General features: G+C 37.8%; 1 protein-coding gene across 1 annotated transcript in view; it reads right to left on the bottom strand.

The window, feature by feature from the left end:
• Positions 1 to 22049, bottom strand: part of wdr62 (WD repeat domain 62) — a 61893-nt gene that overhangs the window by 26619 nt on the left and 13225 nt on the right. The window contains exons 8-18 of the mRNA XM_079824538.1: positions 20016 to 20176; positions 11036 to 11225; positions 10808 to 10957; positions 8910 to 9073; positions 8736 to 8827; positions 4954 to 5079; positions 4731 to 4801; positions 2371 to 2492; positions 2104 to 2179; positions 1917 to 2028; positions 252 to 315 (exon numbers count right to left, since the gene is read on the bottom strand). Coding sequence (XP_079680664.1) covers positions 252 to 315; positions 1917 to 2028; positions 2104 to 2179; positions 2371 to 2492; positions 4731 to 4801; positions 4954 to 5079; positions 8736 to 8827; positions 8910 to 9073; positions 10808 to 10957; positions 11036 to 11225; positions 20016 to 20176 — 1328 coding nt within the window. The remainder of the gene's footprint in view (positions 1 to 251; positions 316 to 1916; positions 2029 to 2103; positions 2180 to 2370; positions 2493 to 4730; positions 4802 to 4953; positions 5080 to 8735; positions 8828 to 8909; positions 9074 to 10807; positions 10958 to 11035; positions 11226 to 20015; positions 20177 to 22049) is intronic.

The following is a 22049-nucleotide window of genomic DNA, read 5'->3' as shown; positions in this document are numbered from 1 at the left end:
TTAACTGTATGATAACGTTTTTCCATGCCAAAAATATCTTAAAATGATCATGAAGACTATTGTTATAACATTTAAGACTTATGGCCTTCAATTTGATTTGACTTGAGGACCAGCAGGAACCCTTCAAACAACATCCATGCGTTTCGATATCTGATAAAATCTTAAATATTTAACGGTGAATGTATTTCTTTAATACTGTATAAAACATTTTCTTGAAAAATCTATAATTAAATAAAGTACAATAGATTTACCTGTCACCAGATACGGTGATCAGATGCCTGCAGTCCTGGCTGAACTTCATACCTGTAACAATTTCTGTGGGAGGACAAAAGTTAACAATAAGAAAAATATTAGTGCTGTCAATCGATAAAAAAAAGGAACTAATTAATTGCTAATTTTTCTGTAATGAATTGAGATTAATCGCACCTAACATTTAAAGTTTTTATATATTATAATAATTTCACATTTAATTTCCAAATTAAAATGTAGAAACAACAAAGACAGTATATTTTAAACATTTGATCTAACAGGTAGAATATATACTAGCACCCTTTCATGAGCGTCAAAGCTTCGGTAGTAATCAACACCGAATATTTGAAGCTTCGGAGGGAGGGGGCTGAACATAACATATTATACTTCTCACTAATAAAGGCAGGAATCAAAAGAAGCGGCGTGCCTCATGCAGGCAGGGCTTATATGCTTTGAGAACGGACACTGCACTAGTGATACAAAACACACAGGTCTGTTACGTCCCAGTAACAAGCTCCTGTATGTCACAGTAGATTCATTTAGATTGATAATAATGGGTAATAGGATTGCTGCGATAGTCAAGTGTTACCGGTGTTCAGGCATTACACCAGTTACATCACTTGCACACAGCGGCCCCACCATCGTTTTTATATTTTATAGTAGCAAAAATCATTTATTTCAGTTAGAGAACAGATTAACTACAATTAAAAACTAAACGTGCTTCGTGAGCCGCAAACGAGAGTCGCAGAAGCTGAATGACAAGATGATTGCGGAAGATTTGATGTCAACAACGCGAAATGTAAAAGTGCCTATTTAAGGGAGTTTGTCATTGTACCGTTTTGTTGTTTGTTTCTCATTAAGAATAATAGGCTAATGAACCCCCCATTCAAGCAACTCGCCTCCGAATTGGTGCTAATTCTAAACCGAAAGTAAAACGTTCACGGCCGCACAGAGCACAAGCACTACAATGTGTTTAACACATCCCTAACGGGTTAAAAGGCTAATACATTTTGATTCTATTATTCCATTTTCCAAAATGTCAAACCAACGCAGCTTAACCCAAAATGCAAGCTCAGGCATGCGCTTCTTCTATACAAGCTCGTGCAGTTGTGCGCTCTAGACAGAGAATATACTCCAGTTGCAGGGAACACTTAGGCTAAGAAGCAAATATATTTATTAACTGCCCATCCTATTAAAAACGGCAAGGCTATATAAGAAATTTTTTTTTTTTTTAAAAAGGGAATGAGGGGAATGCCGGATTTGCGAGAGAAAAAAACCCCCTGAATATTCAAATCCCAAAATTGAAAATCGAATATCAACCCACCGAACGAATATTCTGGTCCAGGCCTAATATATACAGACATTAATTAAACACTTTGCAGTCTTCACTGCATACTTTTATAAATGAATTATAGCTACATTTTTATCAAAGCTACAAAAGTTATTCAGTTTAAAGCAGGGAGTGATTTTCTATTTGTCTTTTGTAGCAAACCTGCCGCACATGACACGAATCTGACATTCATTTTTTCTGTACATTTTTCTCTATAAACAAACTCTTTATATTGATTTAAGACTTCATTTAACTCATTTAAGACTCTGCTTGTGTATGTAGATTTTTTTTTAGAAGGGGAAAGAATGAAATCATTGATTAAATAAAATAAACATACCTGAATGTCCAAATAAGGTGGCCACACATTCGCCTGACTCATAGTCAAAGATACAGATATTTTTGTCTGAACAACTGGTGGCCAGAAACATCCCAGAGGGATCCAACTGGACCTGAGAGCAGAAAAAATTTAAAGGATTTTGACTGAAGACATAATTTACACTGCTAGTCGGTTACATCACACATACCTTGAGCAGTGTCCCATCATCGTTCAGGGAGCCCTTGAAACACTTTTTCATCTTGCCACTCCTCACATCGTACACCCTGAAAATGCAAAAGAGCCTTTTAAATGGCATTCATGCATACAACTCTATTAAGATTTGATCATGTCATTTTTTTGCCTCATAAAAGCAGACATTATCATCGTACGGTGTAAAAAAAACCCCAGATGATCGGATTCTTTCAATCAGAAGTTCACAGTATAAGCAGTAGTAACAGCTCACACAAAGCCCTACCTAATGTTGCGGTCCTGGCACGCAATGGCCGTGTGTGTGCGTGTGGCGTCCAGGTCCATGTCATACAGTGTGGTCTTCTCCACTATGTGATGTGATCGTGAGAAGTTCAAGCCCTCTGAGGTCTTTGAGAAGAGACAAAACAACAATAAGAAAGTCAATTAAGAATGTGATATTAAAGGCGGATTAAATCAAAAGAAAAGTCAAGAAATCTATTTGCATGTTAATTTTTCAGATTAACCCTTTGACACATGATGTCCACTACAGTGGACAGGTCTTTTAAAGCTTTTTAGCCATACACTGTGTGATTTTACATCCTTACCTAGAGCTCAATGAATTTCCATTTTTCTGGATTCAGTTCCCGCAAAATTATTGAATCATACCCTATATATTGTATTGACAACTCAATTAAATTTTTACCATCTTATATTCTGCATGATTGGATGTTTTTAAATAAACTGACAAAAACTACACAAAAGGGCTGGACGAAATGACAATATATATAACATTAATACAAGTAAATCACCTGGATTTAGACCTACCAATATTGTATTTAGAGTTGTGGTCAGAATTATTGGCACCCCTGGTAAATATGATCAAATATTGCTGTAAAAATAAATCTGCACTGTTTGTCCATTTGATCTTTTAGAAAATAAAAATCTATACTTTCATTGAAGTTAAAGTATTGAAAGTGGGGGGTAAATCACATTATGAAATAAAATGTTTTTCTCCAAAACACGTTGGCCATAATTATTGGCATCCTTTTATTAAATACTTTTTGCAACCTACTTTTGCCATGATAACAGCTGTTTTCTATAGGGTTCAGGTCAGGAAACTGGGATGGTCAAGGCAGAAGTTTCATTTTGTGCTCAGTGACACATTTTTGTGTTGATTTTGGATCGTTGTCCTGATGGAAGATCCAACCACGGCCCATTATAAGATTGCTAGCAGTGTCGTTTAGGTTTTGATTTTTTATCTGTTGGTATTTGCTCAAATCCATGATACCATGCATCTGAACAAGAATCAAGATGTCCAGGACCTCCAGCAAAAAAATTAAAGATCCAGCGGTATCTGGTGGTTTTGTTCCCAAAAAGTTCTTTTTTTGTTTCATCTGACCACAGAACCAGGTCCCTTTTGAAGGTCCAGTCTTGTCTGACATCTGAATATGCTGGAGTTTGTTTATGGATGTGTGAGGAGGATTTTTCTTGAAACCCTCCCAAACAACATGTGGTGATGTAGGGGTTGTTAGACTTTAAGGCTTTCTGACCCCAAGACTCAACTAATCTCTTCAATTCTCCATCTGTGATCTTTGGAGAGTCTTTGTCCACTCAAACTCTCCTCCTCACCGTGCATTAGGACTTGTAACATCTTTAGTTGATTGGAACTTCTTTATTGCCCTGATGATGGAATGGGGATTTTCAAAGCTTTAGCTATTTTCCTACAGCCACTTTCTATTTTGTGAAGCTCAACAATCTTTTGCTGCACATCAGGACTATATGCTTTGGTTTTAAGAGATTGAGAGATTAAGAGAATTTGGCCTTTGCGTTTCCTCATATTTATACTCCTGTGAAACAAGACGTCAGAGCAAGACAATTTCATGCTCATAGTCACCCTGGTGTGCTATTATTTTTTTAAATATTAATGGGAATATACTTATACAGAGATATTTTACTCATAAAAATGAGTGCCAATCATTATGAGTGCAAATGTGCCAATAATTGTGGCATTTCGTTTCATAATGAACATTTCATAATGTGCTTTTCCCCTGACTTCCCATTCTTTTACTTCAGTGAAAGGTTGGATTTTTGCGAAGAAAAAAAAAAAAAAAAAAATCAAAAGGAGAAACAATGCAGATTTATTTTTACAGCCAACTTTGATCCTATTTACCAGGGGTGCCAATAATTCTGACGACAACTGTATATAAAGCAAATTTGCTTTATGTATTTCCCAGGCGTCGAAACCAGGCACATAAAATGTCAGGAAACACGATTCCTGGCTGCATGTCAATATCCATGGATCACTGGATCTTTGGTAAGTTGTAAGGAACACCATATGGAGTCCAACCTTTAGTTTAAACTGATAATCGTTTGTTTTACTCGCGTTTTCGCAGTTTCTCCCATTAACCAATCATGCAGCAGCTCTTCTGCCACTCAGACCGGCTGAGGGGGGGGGGCATGTCCCGGCGGGAAAGTGACGTCAATGCATGAATATCTCCAAAAGCATGATAATATTTTGAATGATATGCTCCAGGACAGCCTATTTTTCCAAGTGAAACCTTGATGCAGTAGATCTAATAAGATACCTCTATAACATTATAGCAGTAACAGAAAACAATATCTGAAAGGTAACCACTTCATCCTCACCTTCTCAGCAGATCGAAAATAGATGCTCTTGTCAGCGCCACAGCTGACCATACACAACTCTGAACTCAGACCTACAAAAACACATGCAGATCATGAACTCAGACCTACAAAAACACACGCAGATCATGCACGAAAGACAAGAAATGTCTGAAACATCTGAATAATCAAAAGATTTTGTGGACAACTGCAGCAAATCTCTTCAGTGTATGGACTGTTAACTGACCTGTGAATTTGATGGCAGTGATGGAGGCCGAATGATCATAAACCGTTTGCACTAGGTTGCACTTATTATCCATGTCAAAGACGTGAATGAGCCGATCACGACTCGCAGACGCCAACAGATGCAAACCTGACCGGAAAAAAAAAAAACACTCATCTACATGGTCGATAATGACAATCTGTAGCTTTTTTACAGCTCAACTCAGCATGACTAACACTAATATTAACAATTTAATTTAAGTTCCTTGGGGTCAGATAGACAGCAAACTTTTACTGAGTAATTGCATAAGGAAAAGACATTTTATATATATATATATATATATATATATATATATATATATATATATATATATATATATATATATATATATATATATATATATATACATACATACATACATATATACATACATACATACATATATACATACATACATACATACACACACACAATGCTGTGTTTTTGTGGATATTTGGTAGTTTTTGACCAATTTACTGCACAATTACTTAAATACAACATAAATTGGCTTAAGGAAAAAAAATTTAACGAGAAAAAAAAAACCTTAATTAAATCTAAATTGTTTTTGGACATCTCTATTTGTTAGGGATAGAATACTGCCATATGCAGGTTTGTGGAAAAACTTCAGGAACTATAGTTAAAGAAAGAGTGCAATGACCACATACAGGTGCATCTCAATACATTAGAATGTTGTGGAAAAGTTAATTTATTTCAGTAATTCAACTTAAAAGGTGAAACTAATATATTATAAAGACTCATTACATGCAAAGGGAGATATTTCAAGTAGGGGTGTAAGAAAATATCAATACACGTGAATATCGCGATATTATGTTTGGCGATACTGTATCGATATTTATATTTTCATTTATTTACATCCAAGATTCGTGGCTTTGTGTTCAGTTTAAACCACAGACTGTATAAAACCCAACCGCTAGATGGCAGTGATATCTCAGTACGTAACTGACGCAGAGCCGGAGAAGCACAAGGTGAATGTGCTTGCATCGCTAGTGTTTGTATTAGCAAACCCAGCTCACAAGAAAACAGCATTATTGCGCTCTGCGGTATACAGAGCTGAAGTGTGGACTCATTTTGGCTTCAGCTATAAAGAAGCCACTAAGGAAATCGACAAGAGTCATTTTGTTTGCAAATTAGGCCAAGTTAAAATCCAATACTACGGAATCGCATTGAATCTGAATGCTTGATCACTTAACATCGCGACGTTATCCGCGCTGCCAGTGTTGGGCAGTAACGGAATACATGTACCCGCGTTACGTATTCAGAATACAAATTATGAGTAACTGTATTCAGTTACAGTTACAATTGAAATAGTTGGTATTTAGAATACATTTACATTGTTGAAATCAATAGATTACATTACATTACGATACTCTGTTTCAAGAGTTTATTCACTCTCTAAATAAATTAAGACAACTCCATGCATTTCCCAGAATGCCCCAATATGAAAACGTGCGGTTTGGAGTAACAATGGAGTCGGAAGAGGAGCAGCGGGAGCTAGAGGTAGACAACAGAGCCAGGGCAAGAACGCGTTTCTATTTTGGAAATTCAAACAGCATTTCACATTAAAGAAAGAGAATGGAGAACGAAATATAACTGTGCAGCGTGTCAGTGAAGAGCGGCTCTGTGATCAGTTAAACGCTGCTCCGTCTGAAAGCACTGCGAGTTTGAGTCGCTTATAACGGGAGTTTAAAAAACCATCCCGCGTCAAAACATCTTCACCAAATAGTAAAACGAAGCGTTCATGAACCTGATATGGCTTATCATCACAGAATGAGGCAGACAATGCATTATTTTATAGTATTCTATAGTGATAAAGTCTATGTCAATCAGCACTTTATTATTATGAAAATACCCAAGAAGACTTGAGGATAGGGCTGTAAGGATTTGACCAAAAATAAAAACCTCGATTAATTGAACATTTGACCTCGATTACGATTAATGAACGATTATTTTGCTCTCTTTTTTTTGCCCTCATAAGGTTTTTGAGTAAGTTCACTGATAAGGTTTGTACTGTAAATATTTTCTACTATTAAAGATGGAATTTTTTCTCTAATGAAAAAGTGCATTGTGATTTTAAAATACTTGAAGGAAACGGTTCACTTTCAGCAGTTATTGTCTATGGAGCAGATTTCTGTTTGTTGTACATCAGATACAGATAAATTAACACTGTAGGCCTACATTACATTTATTTGTATGCATTAATGAGAGAGTGATTGTGTGAATTACTCATACTGTCTCTATTCATTATGAAGCTGTGGTTTGTACTTACTTCAAAGGTATTAAAATGTATGACTATAACGGTTGAGTTTCTAAGCTACTTTAGTGACTTTACTTTTGTCACAGCTTCTGTCTGAGTGATCGTTTGTCACAATATATCAGGCATTAGTTCAACATAATACACATCTGATGGTCGAAACTCGCTTTAATGTTCAAACTGGCAGGGCTTAAACCACATACAAATGACAAAGCTTTGTGAGGACGCAGGTGAGAGATCTGCCTTCAGGGCGTGCGTGTTTTCAGAGACGCAACACGGCTCGGCTCTGTGTCACTGAAAAAAGCTGAGCACTGAACGGAGAAGTTTTCCGTATTGTTGTTTTTGAATAGTTCACAATCGCTTTAAATGTTGAAACTGGCAAGCCTTTAAACGCATTTACTTGACAAACTTTATGAGCACGAAAGTGAAAGCGGCTTCGGGGCTTGCGCGCGCCGTCTGTGTGTGCGTGTGTCAGCGCGTATAGGCAATAAGAACAGCAATTAACTGACCTGTATAAACTGTGTAAAAAACGGTTACTATAGTGATTCTGGGCATCTATAAACACAGATAACTGCTCCTGCATCTCTGTGTGCCTTCAAACTGCACTTGATGTGACTGACGGGGCGGAGTCACGTGAAAACCGAAATAACCGACATTGGAAAAATACGTTGGTTAGAGGTTCTGAATGTCGGTTTCGGTTATTTTTCGATTAATCGCACAGCCCTACTTGAAGAACTAAAAAGCATTTGAATATTTTACTATATCTCTTGACACAAATATTATTTTCTATTTAAAACTATATTTTCGTTAGGCTATTTTAAAAACCCAACTACTCATCCGCCCTATAAGTTGCACATGAAGGGAAAACGTAGCTTTCTATTTTACTGTATCTCTTTACATGCATATTTTCTACTTAACTATAATTTCTTTATTTTACTAACCCAACTAATGACTCACAGGCTTTCCAATAGTTTGCACGTGATTGGGGGAAAACGCTTAAGCAAATTTTTTTTTACAGTATCTCTTCACATAAATCTTTCAATGGGGTCAGCTGGACACCAAGGACTGATTAAGGGTTAAAACACTGTTCGTGGTCCAGTTTGAAATGTTGACTACAAATACGCAGCGTTCGCTCCATATTTACAATTCTTTGCCATCTTTAGTCACTGCCTACAATGTGCTGGACGTTTACTCTTTGAATTCTTGCACCTGGGAATAATACAGGTCAACACCATTGTAACAAAGTTTGCCAAGGAGTATTTCCTACTAAAGCAAGGCTGTATTTGACTCTGGTAAGCGCATCCATAGCGAGAGTGTCAACATGCCCAGTGGATTATGGGTGTTTTCCTACCTATTTGGCAAAAGTGAAGACAACAGCCTTTTTCAATAGGCAGCCAAGTTTTATTAAAAGCTCATTTTGCCAGTGGTGTAGTATCCCTTTAAAATGCTTGTGCAATACAAAATATGCATTTGAAATAAAGGCAGGCTCACTTACCGGTCTCATTAGGAGAGAAGGCTAGACACAAGACCTCCGAATCATGAGCCTCAATTTTCTGTAGTTCGTCCATAAACTGCAAGCCGAAGATTCTGAAGGTGACAGTTGATTCAGCATACAGTATTCGTTTCATTTAGGATTTGATTCCCTCCACAGACCCCTAATTTCTCTCACCTCAGGTTTCCACTGCGGTCTCCAGCAGCCAAATGCTGGCCATCTGGGCTGATTCCCATCACCCTAATCCCAGATTTACCATCCTGGCTTCCTCCTTCAACTTTCTCAGCCTCAGCTTTGAGGTACTGCGTGTCATCGTCCACATATACTATCCTCACAATGTCCTGAAACACATTCGCATACATCAATTAACACAAACCATTCTGTCATCATTTACTCGCTCATGTCCAAAATTCCCACAAGACTCAATCATCTTCGAAAAAAGAGATTTCAATGAAACCTGAGAGATATTTGTTCCCCCATATGGATTAATCGAAGTCCTCTGAAGAGACACCATCACTTTAAATGGGGAACGGATTCAAATCCACCTCATTCCTGAATGCGGAAGTCTCACCTGACTCATAGCAGAATCATCCTTAACATTTCCAGTCTCTGGTGTTTCTAGTAAAATGATGTTGATTCATAGGGATTACTTTTATAACGTCTTCATGTACTTTTAGGGATGTCAGTTTTTAATGGAGTTTAATTTCTCTCTCAGATTTCATTAAAGTCCCCGTGAACCTAAGTTGCAACCAGTGTTGGGGGTAACGCATTACAAGTAACTTGAGTTACGTAATATTACTTTTTCCAAGTAACTAGTAAAGTAACGCATTACTTTTCAAATTTACAACAAAATATCTGAGTTACTTTTTCAAAAAAGTAACGGAAGTTACTTTTTCACATTAATTTGACTGACAGCTCTCCTGCCCCCATGTTGAGAAAAATAAGTGCAGAGGCGTTGTGTGTGAACATGGTCATTGTAATTCCAGACTAAATGTGAGCATTTATTTATCCCACTTGCACAATAAAGATTCTGTACTCCTCAAAATGAATAAAATCAGTCAAATGCAAAATCAGAGTACTATGCACACCTCCAATAATTAAATGTTAAATAAAACATTTTTTTAATGCATTTAATCTACCTTTTATATTTAATTTACCAATGTCTTGCTGCTGACCTTTGATGATGAAAATTACTAGATTTGTATCTACTACTTATCTAGATATCTACTGTTCATGCGTGAATTTGCATTTTTACCTCAGCCTGGGGCTTATTATTTAAATTTTGGTATGAAGAGGTCTTTACAAAAATGTTACTTTTTTGTTATAAAACAAAAACAAGCCCAGCCCAGGTGAGAAAAAGTAACTAAGTAACTCAATTAGTTACTTTTTAAGGGAGTAACGCAATATTGTAATGCATTACTTTTCAAAGTAACTTTCCCCAACACTGGTTGCAACCGGCTTTTACTTCAGTGTTGTGACCATTCCAGAGCAGAAGCAAAAAATTATTATTTTGATTAAAGATAACATCGTCTTGAAGTCAATGGGTTTTTTTTAATGGGATTTTAGTTAAATGGCTGAAATAAGGTCTGTGGTGAACAAGCTCAAGACACTTTCACATTTTATTCTACAACATAAAATACATCTTTAAGGTGTTACGGGTCTCTGAAAAGGCGGTTGCTAACATTACAGAGGCAGTCTGGGAGATTAAACGTCATCACACATAGTATGTAACCTCAGTCCGCTTTCACAGCCTCATTATGCTCATAATTGTGAAACTATGCGCCATACCACTCCGAAATTCAGCCACTGATTAAACCTATATTCTATTATACAGAAACAAATTTATATGACATTTCCTAAACTTTCTTGGTTTAGTTAGTTTTCCCAAACTTTTCCAGGCCTGGAAATTGCCATTTTAAAATGTATCAGATTTTTCATGACCGTACGAAACCTGAATAAATAAATCAATAAAAAAGTAAAAAAGACGAACTGTGTTCCCTGATGGTCAGACGAATTGTGTAAATATTAGTGAATATGGTCATGTCCTGCCCCAGTGCGGTAGCAGTAGTCTGTACCTGGCTGTAAAGGTTGTGGCGAAGGCCGAGTCCTGAGCCGTGACTCTGCGGGGACTCACTTTTCCACAGGCGGATGGTGTTATCAGATGAACAGGTGAGGAAAGAGCCGGGAGACAGACATGCTGATGAATCTTCAAGCTCAGGGTAGGTCTGCAGAGAATCATCTATGCATTAATAAATCGGCCTGATTTGATAACCTCAATATGAACGGTTCTGTCACTAACGCACCTCCACACTCCACACACATCCGCTGTGGTACAGAGCTGAATAAACCTTCCCGACATTTCGAATGTCCCGCACGTCCCAAACGTACACACTGTGGTCATTATACACACACGTCAAGTGCTTGGTCACAGGGTCAAAGGTTAAAGCCAGGGTATCTGGATACTGTGCTTCTGGGTTTGCACCGAACAAATGCCTATGAAAAGAGAAGTAATCAAAGAAAAAACATTTGATTTGAACATGATGTTTAACAACAAAATTTTTAAACAATTATACATGTGAGAATTCAACCAGAACACCCGTAATGGATTTAATTTGCCAACATTACTCACACCAGTGCTGTGTCCATATAAACACACTATTATAGTCGTTAATATTTTGAATTTTGAGTTTATTTTATATGTTCCATTTTCACATTTATTCAAGTGAAAGTTCAGTAATTTTGCAGTGTCATTTTATCAGCTTTTGTTAAATAACTGTCTATAGTTTTTTTTACACAACTCTGCCGTCATTAAGCCCGCCCACCGACTATTCACGATGTGATTGGCCTGACCAGAGTTGCTAGACTACCCTGGCTGCAAATTACATTTGCTCCCGCTAGGGTGCGTCTAGATTTCTAGGCTAATATGCTGGCTGTGTATTCGGTTTTGCAAGCTGCTCACCTGATTTGAACATTCCACTGAACTGCACATGAAATCTTGTTTCTTCTCCCGAATCCTCATTCACACTTCACATAGCCAGGAGATTTATTCATTAAACATTTATTTTCCACCTTTAGTTTAAAAGTAAAATTATATCCGATATACATTTACTATCCGATTAATCTTTGTTTTTTTTTATTTGGTAAAGGATTTGGTAAAGAGAGAGTTTAAATTTTTAGCTCACCTCATATTTAACTTCTCAAATGTCCCACATGCAAGCAATTCAAATAAAAGTTTAACTTTAAATTAGTTAAGACTGTTTATAATGTTTTGTTTTTTAAAGAAATTTATTTTTTGAATACCATTAAATTTTAAGATTTTTTTGGTGGAGTGAGGGAAACTAAAATACATGTTGATGGTGTTTATAATATTTGTGAAAGTTTCGTTAATTACCACTATTTTACATTATTTCAGAACGTAATAATAAAATGTAACTTGTACATTGAGTCGACTTATGTTTTTTTTTCTCTCTCTCAGCACCCAGTGTCACTTATTTTCAGGTGCAACTTTTTCCCCCCAGAAAATATGGTGTACCATATCTACAGGGGTCGGCCAATAAAACTGAAACACCTGGTTCTAGTCGTTTATTTATTGGTATGGAGTAGGGCCTGTTTTTACAGCCAATACAGCATCAGTTCATCTTGGGAATGACAGATACAAGCCCAGCACAGAGGGATTTTGAGCCACTCCTCTTCCAGAACAATGGCCACGTCACTAGGGGATGCCGGTCCAGGAAAACATTCTGACTTACTCCATCAAAATATTTAGATCTGGTGACAGACTGTGCCTGTGCAGGCCATGGGAGATGTTCAACTTCACTTTCATGTTCATCTAACCCTTCTGTCAAGTCTTCCGGTGTCCTCATGGTCCTCCAGAATGGTTTGCTAGTCCTTGGCAGAGACACGCCCATCAAGCACAGTAGGAAATGCCATGATATTGCTGCCCAAACCATCACTGGCCATGTTTACATGCACAACTTGTGTTTCAATCGGACTGAATTCATTCCGATTGATAAATCTGAATGCAGTGTTTACATGAAAGCTAAAAGTGATCGGGTTGATGTGCGCGTTTATACGTCACAAGCTTCAAATCGGAACTGATGCACACTCACTCACATTTCTCAATTTCTGGTCCTAATTTGGAGACAATGAGCATAAGAACCGCCATGCTGCTTATATTTATCAAACAGTAAAAATGCCCCTCCCCACACCCAAAACCTGTGGATGAAAATCCAGAACAAGGACTGGTGGACCGTTGTCCTGCTCCACTTCAGAATGACAGCACACCCGCGCTTCAGTCTGGGCACGCAACAGTGCAGGTATTAAGCCTTTTTGGTGTTTCTCCACACCATTACGCACATGGATGTGGGAAAGACTGTGAAGGTGGACTCGGAGAACAATACATGTTTCACATTTTCCACAGCCCAAGATTTGCATGAGTGACCAAAGGTTTGGCTAAAGCAGCCTGATCATGAATATGGACTCTGTGGAGCTCCCAGTTTTGGTGGAAATAGGAGAGTCAAGATGAGCATTTGCTTCTGCTGTGAGCTGGGCAGCTGTGGTTTTATGTTTTTTGGAAACAATCCGGGTTAGTACCCGGACATCTCTTTCAGACAGCCTCCTCTTGTGTTGACAGTCAATCCTTTTGGACGTGGTTCCTCCGTGGTAGTATGCCGACATTACTCTGGATATCTTAGCTCTCAATAGACCACAAAAACTTGCTGTCCAGGGGTCCGTTCTTCGTACCTCGCTTAATACATCTGAGATGATTCGACAGATCCCAGATCTTCTAATCGTGATAACTGATCTCTGGCTAATTTGGTTCTTCAAACGAATTTGCAGATTGGATTAAAATATCTGGATTTAGTTATCTAAGATTACTGCACGTTCTTGTTTTCCCTGAAGAGGGCAGATGCATCGATACTCTAAACCACGATCAGCAATGCAGCGATTGGCTGGTGTCAAGACAGCAACGTAATGACATCATATAATTAAAAAAGCCACCTGGCAAAAAACACAACAAAAAAAAAACACGAATATCTGGACCTTTATAAGGAAACAGCCAAACGACCAAACCAACATAAAAGTTATAGAGCAATGATAATTTTTTTTTTTTTTACATGATTACCAATTAGTTATATTCACGATTTTATACAGTATTTCTACACCCTTTACGTTTTTATTTCAATGTTATTCAATTTTTAATTCAATTTGAAGCAGATTTGTAACATGACAGTATTAAAGGGTAAGTTCACCCAAAAATGAAAATTCTGTCATTAATTACTCACCCTCATGTCGTTCGACACCCGTCAGACCTCCGTTCATCTTCAGAACACAAATGAAGATATTTTAGTTGAAATCTGATGCCTCTGAAAGGCCTCCATTGGCTCAATGGCACGTTGTTCTCACTACAGTGGTTCTACAATAACTTTATGAATCGGCGACAATAGTTTTTGTGCGCAAAAAACCCCTAAATAACGACTTGTATAGTGATGACGATTTCAAAACACGGCCTCATGAAGCTTCGAAGCGTTATGAATCAGTGAGTCGATTCAGCAGTTTGAATCGCCAAATTTCAGCAGTTTGGCGGTTTGACACGCGATCCGAATCATCATTCGACTCACTGATTCATAACGCTTCGAAGCTTCATGAGGCCGTGTTTTGAAATCGTCATCACTATATAAGTCGTTATTTAGGGTTTTTTGCGCACAAAAACTATTGTCGCCGATTCATAAAGTTATTGTAGAACAACTGTAGTGAGATGGACTTTGTAACGACGTCTTTAGTACCTTTTAAGGGTCTTGAGAGTGAACCGTGCCATTGTGCCAATGGAGGCCTTTCAGAGCCATCAGATTTCAACTAAAATATCTTCATTTGTGTTCTGAAGATGAACGGAGGTCTGACGGGTGACGAACGACATGAGGGTCAGTAATTAATGACAGAATTTTCATTTTTGGGTGAACTAACCCTTTAAAGTTTCTTAAGGGTCAAGATCAAATTCTCTGCATCTCCAAGTGGCTGTGTCTATAGTATTATACACTACCTTATAATATTATATACATTCTCATATACATATACGATTTAAAATTTATATATTATTATTATTTAAAATTATTATTATTGCCCCTGGTTCAGTAATAAACTCTTGTAATAAAGTAGCAGTGGCTGGGACAGATTTTAAGAATCACCTCAAGATTCAGGTTTAAGCTTACGGATCTGTTGCTATGACAGCAAGTCCAGGATGAGCGTCGAAGAACCAAACAATCCAAGATCACGCCAAAACGTCAACAATCAAATCCAGCTAACGGAGTTAGTGAGGTACGAAGAACGGGCCCCTGGTCACAGGTGAGCCAGTGAGACGCGCACAAACAAATTGTCCTCTTTTGAACTCTGATATCCATTACGTTGTGGATTTAAAGATTTTATGTACATCTGTGCTATTGCTCTGCTAATTCAACCTTCACACTCTGCTCTTACTGGTGGAACGCAAAATCAGTGACGATTGGCCGTACACACGCACGCACATATATATATATATATATATTTGGCCCGTGTTTCAGTTTCATTGTCCAACCCCTTTATATTTGCTTTTGTGGTGCAAGCAGGTGTTCACACAGGACGTGTCCTGGCATTCAAAAACAGCTAGATGGAGCACAACAAAAAGGAACAAATACACAGTGGTCTATTGACACGTCTGGCAAAGCTCAACAAATTTCAACATGCGACTGCATCTGACATCATGACACTTAAAAATAAAAAATTGCATTCGCATGCAAACATACATTAATGTTTGTTTAAAGGTGGGGTAGGCAAGTATGATCTAAAACACTTTTGTCCAAATTTGTTTAAACTGTCTTTATATGTCAATACATAATTAAAATTTAAAATCGAGTGACTCTAGACTTTTTAATCTGCAATAAACACCGCTCATTATTTTTGTTCGGGCCGAATCAAGTGATTGGCTTGGGCGCCTGTCACTCTCTCTCGCTCAGGGTTCTTGCAGGTTTCAGAAAGTCAAATTTAAGACCTTTTTAAGACATTTTAAGACCATATAGATTGAAATTTAAGACCTATACGATGCATTACCAAAATTATTTAAATCAAAGAAATACTAAAAAAAGCAAAAAAGCAATGACATTAGTAACCCTCCACAGCCAACAACGTGCCAAATGCCCAAAACCTTAGGCCCAAAATGAAAATAGGCTAAAACAAACTTGCCCTCAAATAGAATAGATTACAAAACAGCATATTAATATCCTAATAGAGATTGAACAGGGGATGCTCTAGGGAGATAGGATAAACTAGGGATGCACGATTTGGGGAAGATATCTAATTGCGATTATTCTGGTTAAAATGCAATTTTTTTTTTTTTTTTTTTACAAATGAAAAGTGTATGCATATAACATTTTATATATTAATGTTTATATATTAATGAGACTAATAATAATGATTATATTCAATAAATACAAATATTTAACAAAATTAGAAATATTACTATTACAATAACATTTTAATTATTAAAAAAATTAAAAAATAGAGTATTTAAGAATAAATATAACAATATAATAATAATACTAATAAAATAACATTTATATTTTACAGAAAACTTATTTTACAAAAAAAAACCTGCTGGGTTACCTGTTAATATGCAGACAGCCTATGACTAAAAATCATTAGAAAGGTCTAAAGATTTATTGTAAAAAATAAAATAAAAAAATAAAGAAATTCTGTGCTTTTTATCTGTGATATCAATTTCTTAAAGTCTATGTATTTAATATGAAATATGAGCCTCTTCTGCATCCACTGTGGGGCAAAAACTGCACATTGGAGAAAAACATAAGGGTTGTCATATAAATTTATTTAGAGAGAAGTATTATTTTTCATATTTGGTTACCCAAACGTTTCATTCATACTGGAAGCCAGAGGGCGCCCTCGAGCAGAAACTCCACATTTGCCTCAGAGAAGTAATCATAAGCCCTAATGTGAAGCTAGCGATGTAGGATAAACTGAAGATAGAAACGCTTTGACTGATGAAACGAAGACAATAAACACGACTGCATCAAGATATGGTGTATTTGAGTTCTTCAAGCCTTCACTATTGTCATAATAATAAGGTATGCTGTGCTGATTGAGTGCAGACTTTATCACTGTTTAGAATAATATAAAACAATGCATGTCTGCCTCATTCTGTCCAGAAAAATACAACGTTATTAGATGTAGATGTATTTTGCGGGCAGGTAATTGCATTTATCACGGGATTTGTAGTTTTATCACCGAGTACGTGTACCAACACCCCCAGAAAGAACTACAACACCCCGAACGAACGCTCTGAGGGCGGCGCAGCAAAGACTCTAGAGCTCCGATTTGAGATCCGCTTTCGCGATTAGATACTTTTTTGCTTCAGTGTAACGTTAATAACTTTCTGCAGCCAGCATTTCTGGAAATGAACGAGGATAACACTTTTTTTAAGACCTAACTAAATTAAATTTAAGACCTCTGGCGAAAATCTGGCCGTTTTTAAGACGTTTTAAGGCCTTAAATTAAAAAAATAATAATTTTAGACATTTTAAGACTTTTTAAGACCCCGCGGGAACCCTGCTCGCTACCATGGCTACCGCCGCTTTTGCTCCAGGATCTGCCCACATGCGCAGCCCAGTGTTGCCAAGTCGGGCTACTTCAACACTGTTGCTTCGGGCTGTTTTTCATGTCCGCGGGTTGAAGCGACCCCAATTATGTGATGTTTTGCCCCGGGATTTGCGAATTTTAGCAGGCAGCCCTACCAAAAAGACACATATTTTACCCCGCAAACGCGATTTTTACCGGAGAAACACGATTGGGCTTGTTTTGGGCTAGTTTTGAGTAGCAGTTGGGCGGATTTTGTTGTGAAAACCTGGCAACCCTGGCGCACCAGTTTGAGTTCAAGAGGCTGTATTTCTGCTGGACAGGTAATCTTTCATTTTGATTACCGGTATACATTTTTTTGGTTTATGTTTTCATGAAGCATGTCTCACTAGCACACGTAGCTGCCTAATATAGCTAACATAACATTACTTAGCATAAAGTTACAATGTTATACACTTCGCGAACCATTAGTAGAGATGATAAATACTCAATATGCTTAGCTCAAGTTGATCGCTGTCGTGTTGAATGTCGCAAAATGTAACTTTAGATAACAAAATGCATGTGTAAAAGCTGGTACACCGCATCCAGGAACTTTTTTTAGAACTAAGTTAGCTTTAGCTACTACCCTCTGTCTAAACTCTTTTACCATGTTCACCGGGAACTTTACCTGCACGTTTATTTCGGCCCTTGGTTTGTTTTTATATTCTCTACCAATGTTTTTATCTTGTATCTGTGTGTGTCATAGACACGGTGTTGTGTGTGTATTTTGAACTTGAGAGTGAGTACTAAAAGACATCTTATTTGTTTATATTCATAATGATAAAGTTAGATTTTTTATGACATGTGATTCTGACATGATGTCACGCACTTCTCCGCTCGTGTCAGGTAAATAATGCGTCTTTCAGCTGAGCTGATCGCGGTCGGCGTAGCGCGTTCATGTGTTTTGGGGGCGTGGCTTTGGAAAGAGCCCAGAAGGGAGAAGGTGGAGTGAATGGAAATAATGAGCTGTCTTTAAAACAGTCGTGAGAGGTCTACAGACACTCAATTTTCATACTTTCTTTTTCAGAGTACTTACATTTTAATTATGTATTGATATAAAAAGAAAGTTTAAACAAATTTGGACAAAAAAAATTAACCAAATCCTACCTACCCTACCTTTAAAAGGCACAGTATGTAAGTATCGCCACTAGAGGTCGCTTTTTTAAAACAAAAAAGGCGTAGCTTGAGCGTGGAATCATGAGAGTTGTCTTCACCTCAACAGCTGATGGAGAGCAATCCGACAGGCAGAAATCAATTTTAAGGTTGAGCTAATGTACCCAAGTTTTTATTAATGTTACTGTGGTGTGAAGCAGGATGGGGCAGAGAGCCTGGGACATTTTACGTTGCGGTCTTCATTATGCTTATATGCCACAGTTGGGCGCTGCCTTATGTTTTGTTGTTTATGTTTGTTCAACGATTAACGTCCGCCTCCTTCTTGAACTTTTTTACAGTTACGTTTGAGCACTTAAATGTACATTATATCTCATTCTAATGAAACAGCCGCAAATACTGAATTAATTTTGATACAGGTGACTGAGGAATTAAAATTGAGGTAGTGCAGCGCGGTTTTATTTTGTGTGTGTTATAACGTTACTCTGTGCGTTCGCTCGGAGGCTGCTGAGACACTTGCACATTGGAATAATCTAGATCGATATTATAATAGCAAATTAATAAAAGCTGGATTACAATTAATTTAAAAATATATTGTCTAGTGGAGAAAATGCTGTATTACTGTTACTAGAATTGCACTCTGATCATGCTGTTAGCCACTTGACAAAATAGTGGCGTCTCTGAGGTACAAACATTGCGGTAAATCAAGAAAACAAGAGATTCAAAAAAATAAGACTAAACATCTTGAGTTGCATAATAATGATTCGATTTCCGTTGATAAATATATCCAAACGGTTGCTCACCTGTCGCATAAAACACAAATATATAAAAGCGTCTTTGGTGCTTCCATGGCTTCTACAAAATAAAACCGAAAATTGAGGGCAACGCGGATATGACGTCATTGACAGGCGACGCAATGCCATGGGCTAAAACAGCTGATTTATCTCGGTTTAAACATTGTTGGAAACATTTGGGATAATGTAGGTACACAAGTCAACAAAATATAACATTAGAAAGCAATGTGATTTTAACCAATTGACAGAAAAGTTTAAAGGGGTCATATGATGCTATTTTAAAAGTTCATTATATTGTTTACTGGTGTAATAAAATAGGTTAACATGCATTAAATGTAAAAAAAAATTCATATACTGTACATGATTGCAGCACCTCTATTTCCTGTCTGTCTGAAAAATGCTGATTTACACAAAGCCCGTCCTTCCAAAAATCCCTGAGTGCTCTGATTGGCCAGCTGACCCATGTGATTGGCCGAACACGTCAAGCGTGTGTCGGAAATGTAAAGCACCCTTACCATAATCATGAGCTTCAGCTTCAAACGCAATTGCAAACCGTTAATAATGTTCTGTATGAGAGTATCAGTTCGAGTCAGATTCTCAAAATGCGGATGACCAAGCAGGAAAACCTTAAAAAGCATCATTTGACCCCTTTTAATCAACAAACTTATAGTTGCAGCTTTACAAGTCCTCATTAGCCCAGGCTGGTGTGAAAGTCTCTTACCCAGGCTGTGTGCCCTGAGACACATCTACTCCCAAGCAGTGTGGCCGGTGTAGAGTGGTGATGTAACGCAGGTCCTGAGGGCTGAACACGCGCACCGTGCCATCAGCACAACCGCAGAAAACAAAGGTCTCACTCACCGATAAGCAATGCGCTGACGTCGTCTAAAACAGCAAAACAAAGACACATGACAGCATGCTTTCTAAATAACATCCTATAAAACCTGTCCTATTTGTCTCCTTGATGCTTACATTTTGTAGGGTTTTACTGGCTTATTGTTGTGTGCAAACTTTTTTTATTATTTTTTTTTTATTACAAGGAATATTAGAGTCTGATTTGTTATTTTTGCCATTCTGCTGGTTTTTATTTACACAATATTGCCAAAAGTTTTGGGACGCCTGCCTTTATATGCACATGAACTTTAATGACATTCTATTCTTAATCCGTAGGGTTTAATATGGAGTTGGTCCACCCTTTGCAGCTCTAACAGCTTCAACTCTTCTGGGAAGGCTTTCCACAAGGTTTAGGAGTGTGTTTATGGGAATTTTTTATCATTCTTCTATAGAAGTGCATTTGTGAGGTTAAGCACTGATGTTGGATGACAAGGCCTGGCTCTCAGTCTCCGCTCTAATTCATCCCAAAGGTGTTCTATCGGGATGAGGTCAGGCCAGTCAAGTTCCTCCACACCAAACTCACTCATCCATGTCTTTATGGGCCTTGCTTTGTGCACTGGAGCGCAGTCATGCTGGAACAGGAAGGGGTCATCCCCAAACTGTTCCCAAAAAGAGGGAGCATGAAATTGTCCAAAATGTCTTGGTATGCTGAAGCATTAAGAGTTCCTTTCATTGGAACTAAGGGGCTAAGCTCAACCCCTGAAAAACAACCCCACACTATAATCTCCCCTGCACCAAACTTTACACTTGGCACAATGCAGTCAGGCAAGTACCGTTCTCCTGGCAACCGCCAAACCCAGACTCGTCCATCAGATTGACAGACAGAGAAGCGTGATTGGTCACTCCAGAGAACACGTCTCCACTGCTCTAGAGTCCAGTGGCGGCGTGCTTTACCCCACTGCATCCCACGCTTTGCATTGCACTTGGTGATGTAAGGCTTGGATGAGCTGCCCGGCCATGGAAACCCATTCCATGAAGCTCTACACACTGTTCTTGAGCTAATCTGAAGGCCACACAAAGTAGCAATTGACTGTGCAGAAAGTTGGTGACTTCTGCGCACTGTGCACCTCAGCATGTGCTGACCCCACTCTGCGATTGTACGTGGAGTTGCTGTTGTTTCCAATTGCTTCCACTTTGTTATAACACCACTAACAGTTGACCCAGGAATATTTAGTAGTGAGGAAACTTCACGAATGGACTTATTGCACAGATGACAACCTATCACGGTACCACGCTTGAGTTCACTGAGCTCCTGAGAGCGACCCATTCTGTCACTAATGTTTGTAGAAGCGTCTGCATGCCTAGTGCTTGATTTTATACACCTGTGGCCATGAAGTGATTGGAACACCTGAATTCAATGATTTGGAGGGGCGTCCCAATACTTTTGGCAATACAGTATAGTTATATAAAAAGGCAGACTACAGCAAAAGGTTTTATTTCACTGTGCAAAAAATGCATAGAAAACCAAAAAACCTCACAGGAAAAAGCAAACATTGACTAGAACATAATCCTTTAATAATATTTCATTGGTTATCTCGTTTTCTGCATGTGTTCATAATTTCTTTGTATAAAATCATGGCTAAACAACGTCATGTCTGCAAAAGGTGGGATGTTTCATTACGTTCTCACAAATAAAACAATTGACTCGAATCTCGATTAACAATATGCTTATATACAATTTTTTATAATATTTGAATAAAGGGTCAGACATCACTTTTTGCCCACTACCGTATATTTATATACAAGTTACCTTCTGATGTTCATTCATGTTTAGGCCCCGCCACATTAAAAAGCACCAAAGCGGTATTTATTGTTTGAATTTCATAATGGACAGAATTTGATAGCTGACACTGTTTCATATCAA

This window comes from Gobio gobio (genome assembly GCF_949357685.1).
Source record: "Gobio gobio genome assembly, chromosome: 8".
Taxonomy (NCBI): domain Eukaryota; kingdom Metazoa; phylum Chordata; class Actinopteri; order Cypriniformes; family Gobionidae; genus Gobio; species Gobio gobio.
This window is presented reverse-complemented; position numbering and strand designations above follow the sequence as displayed.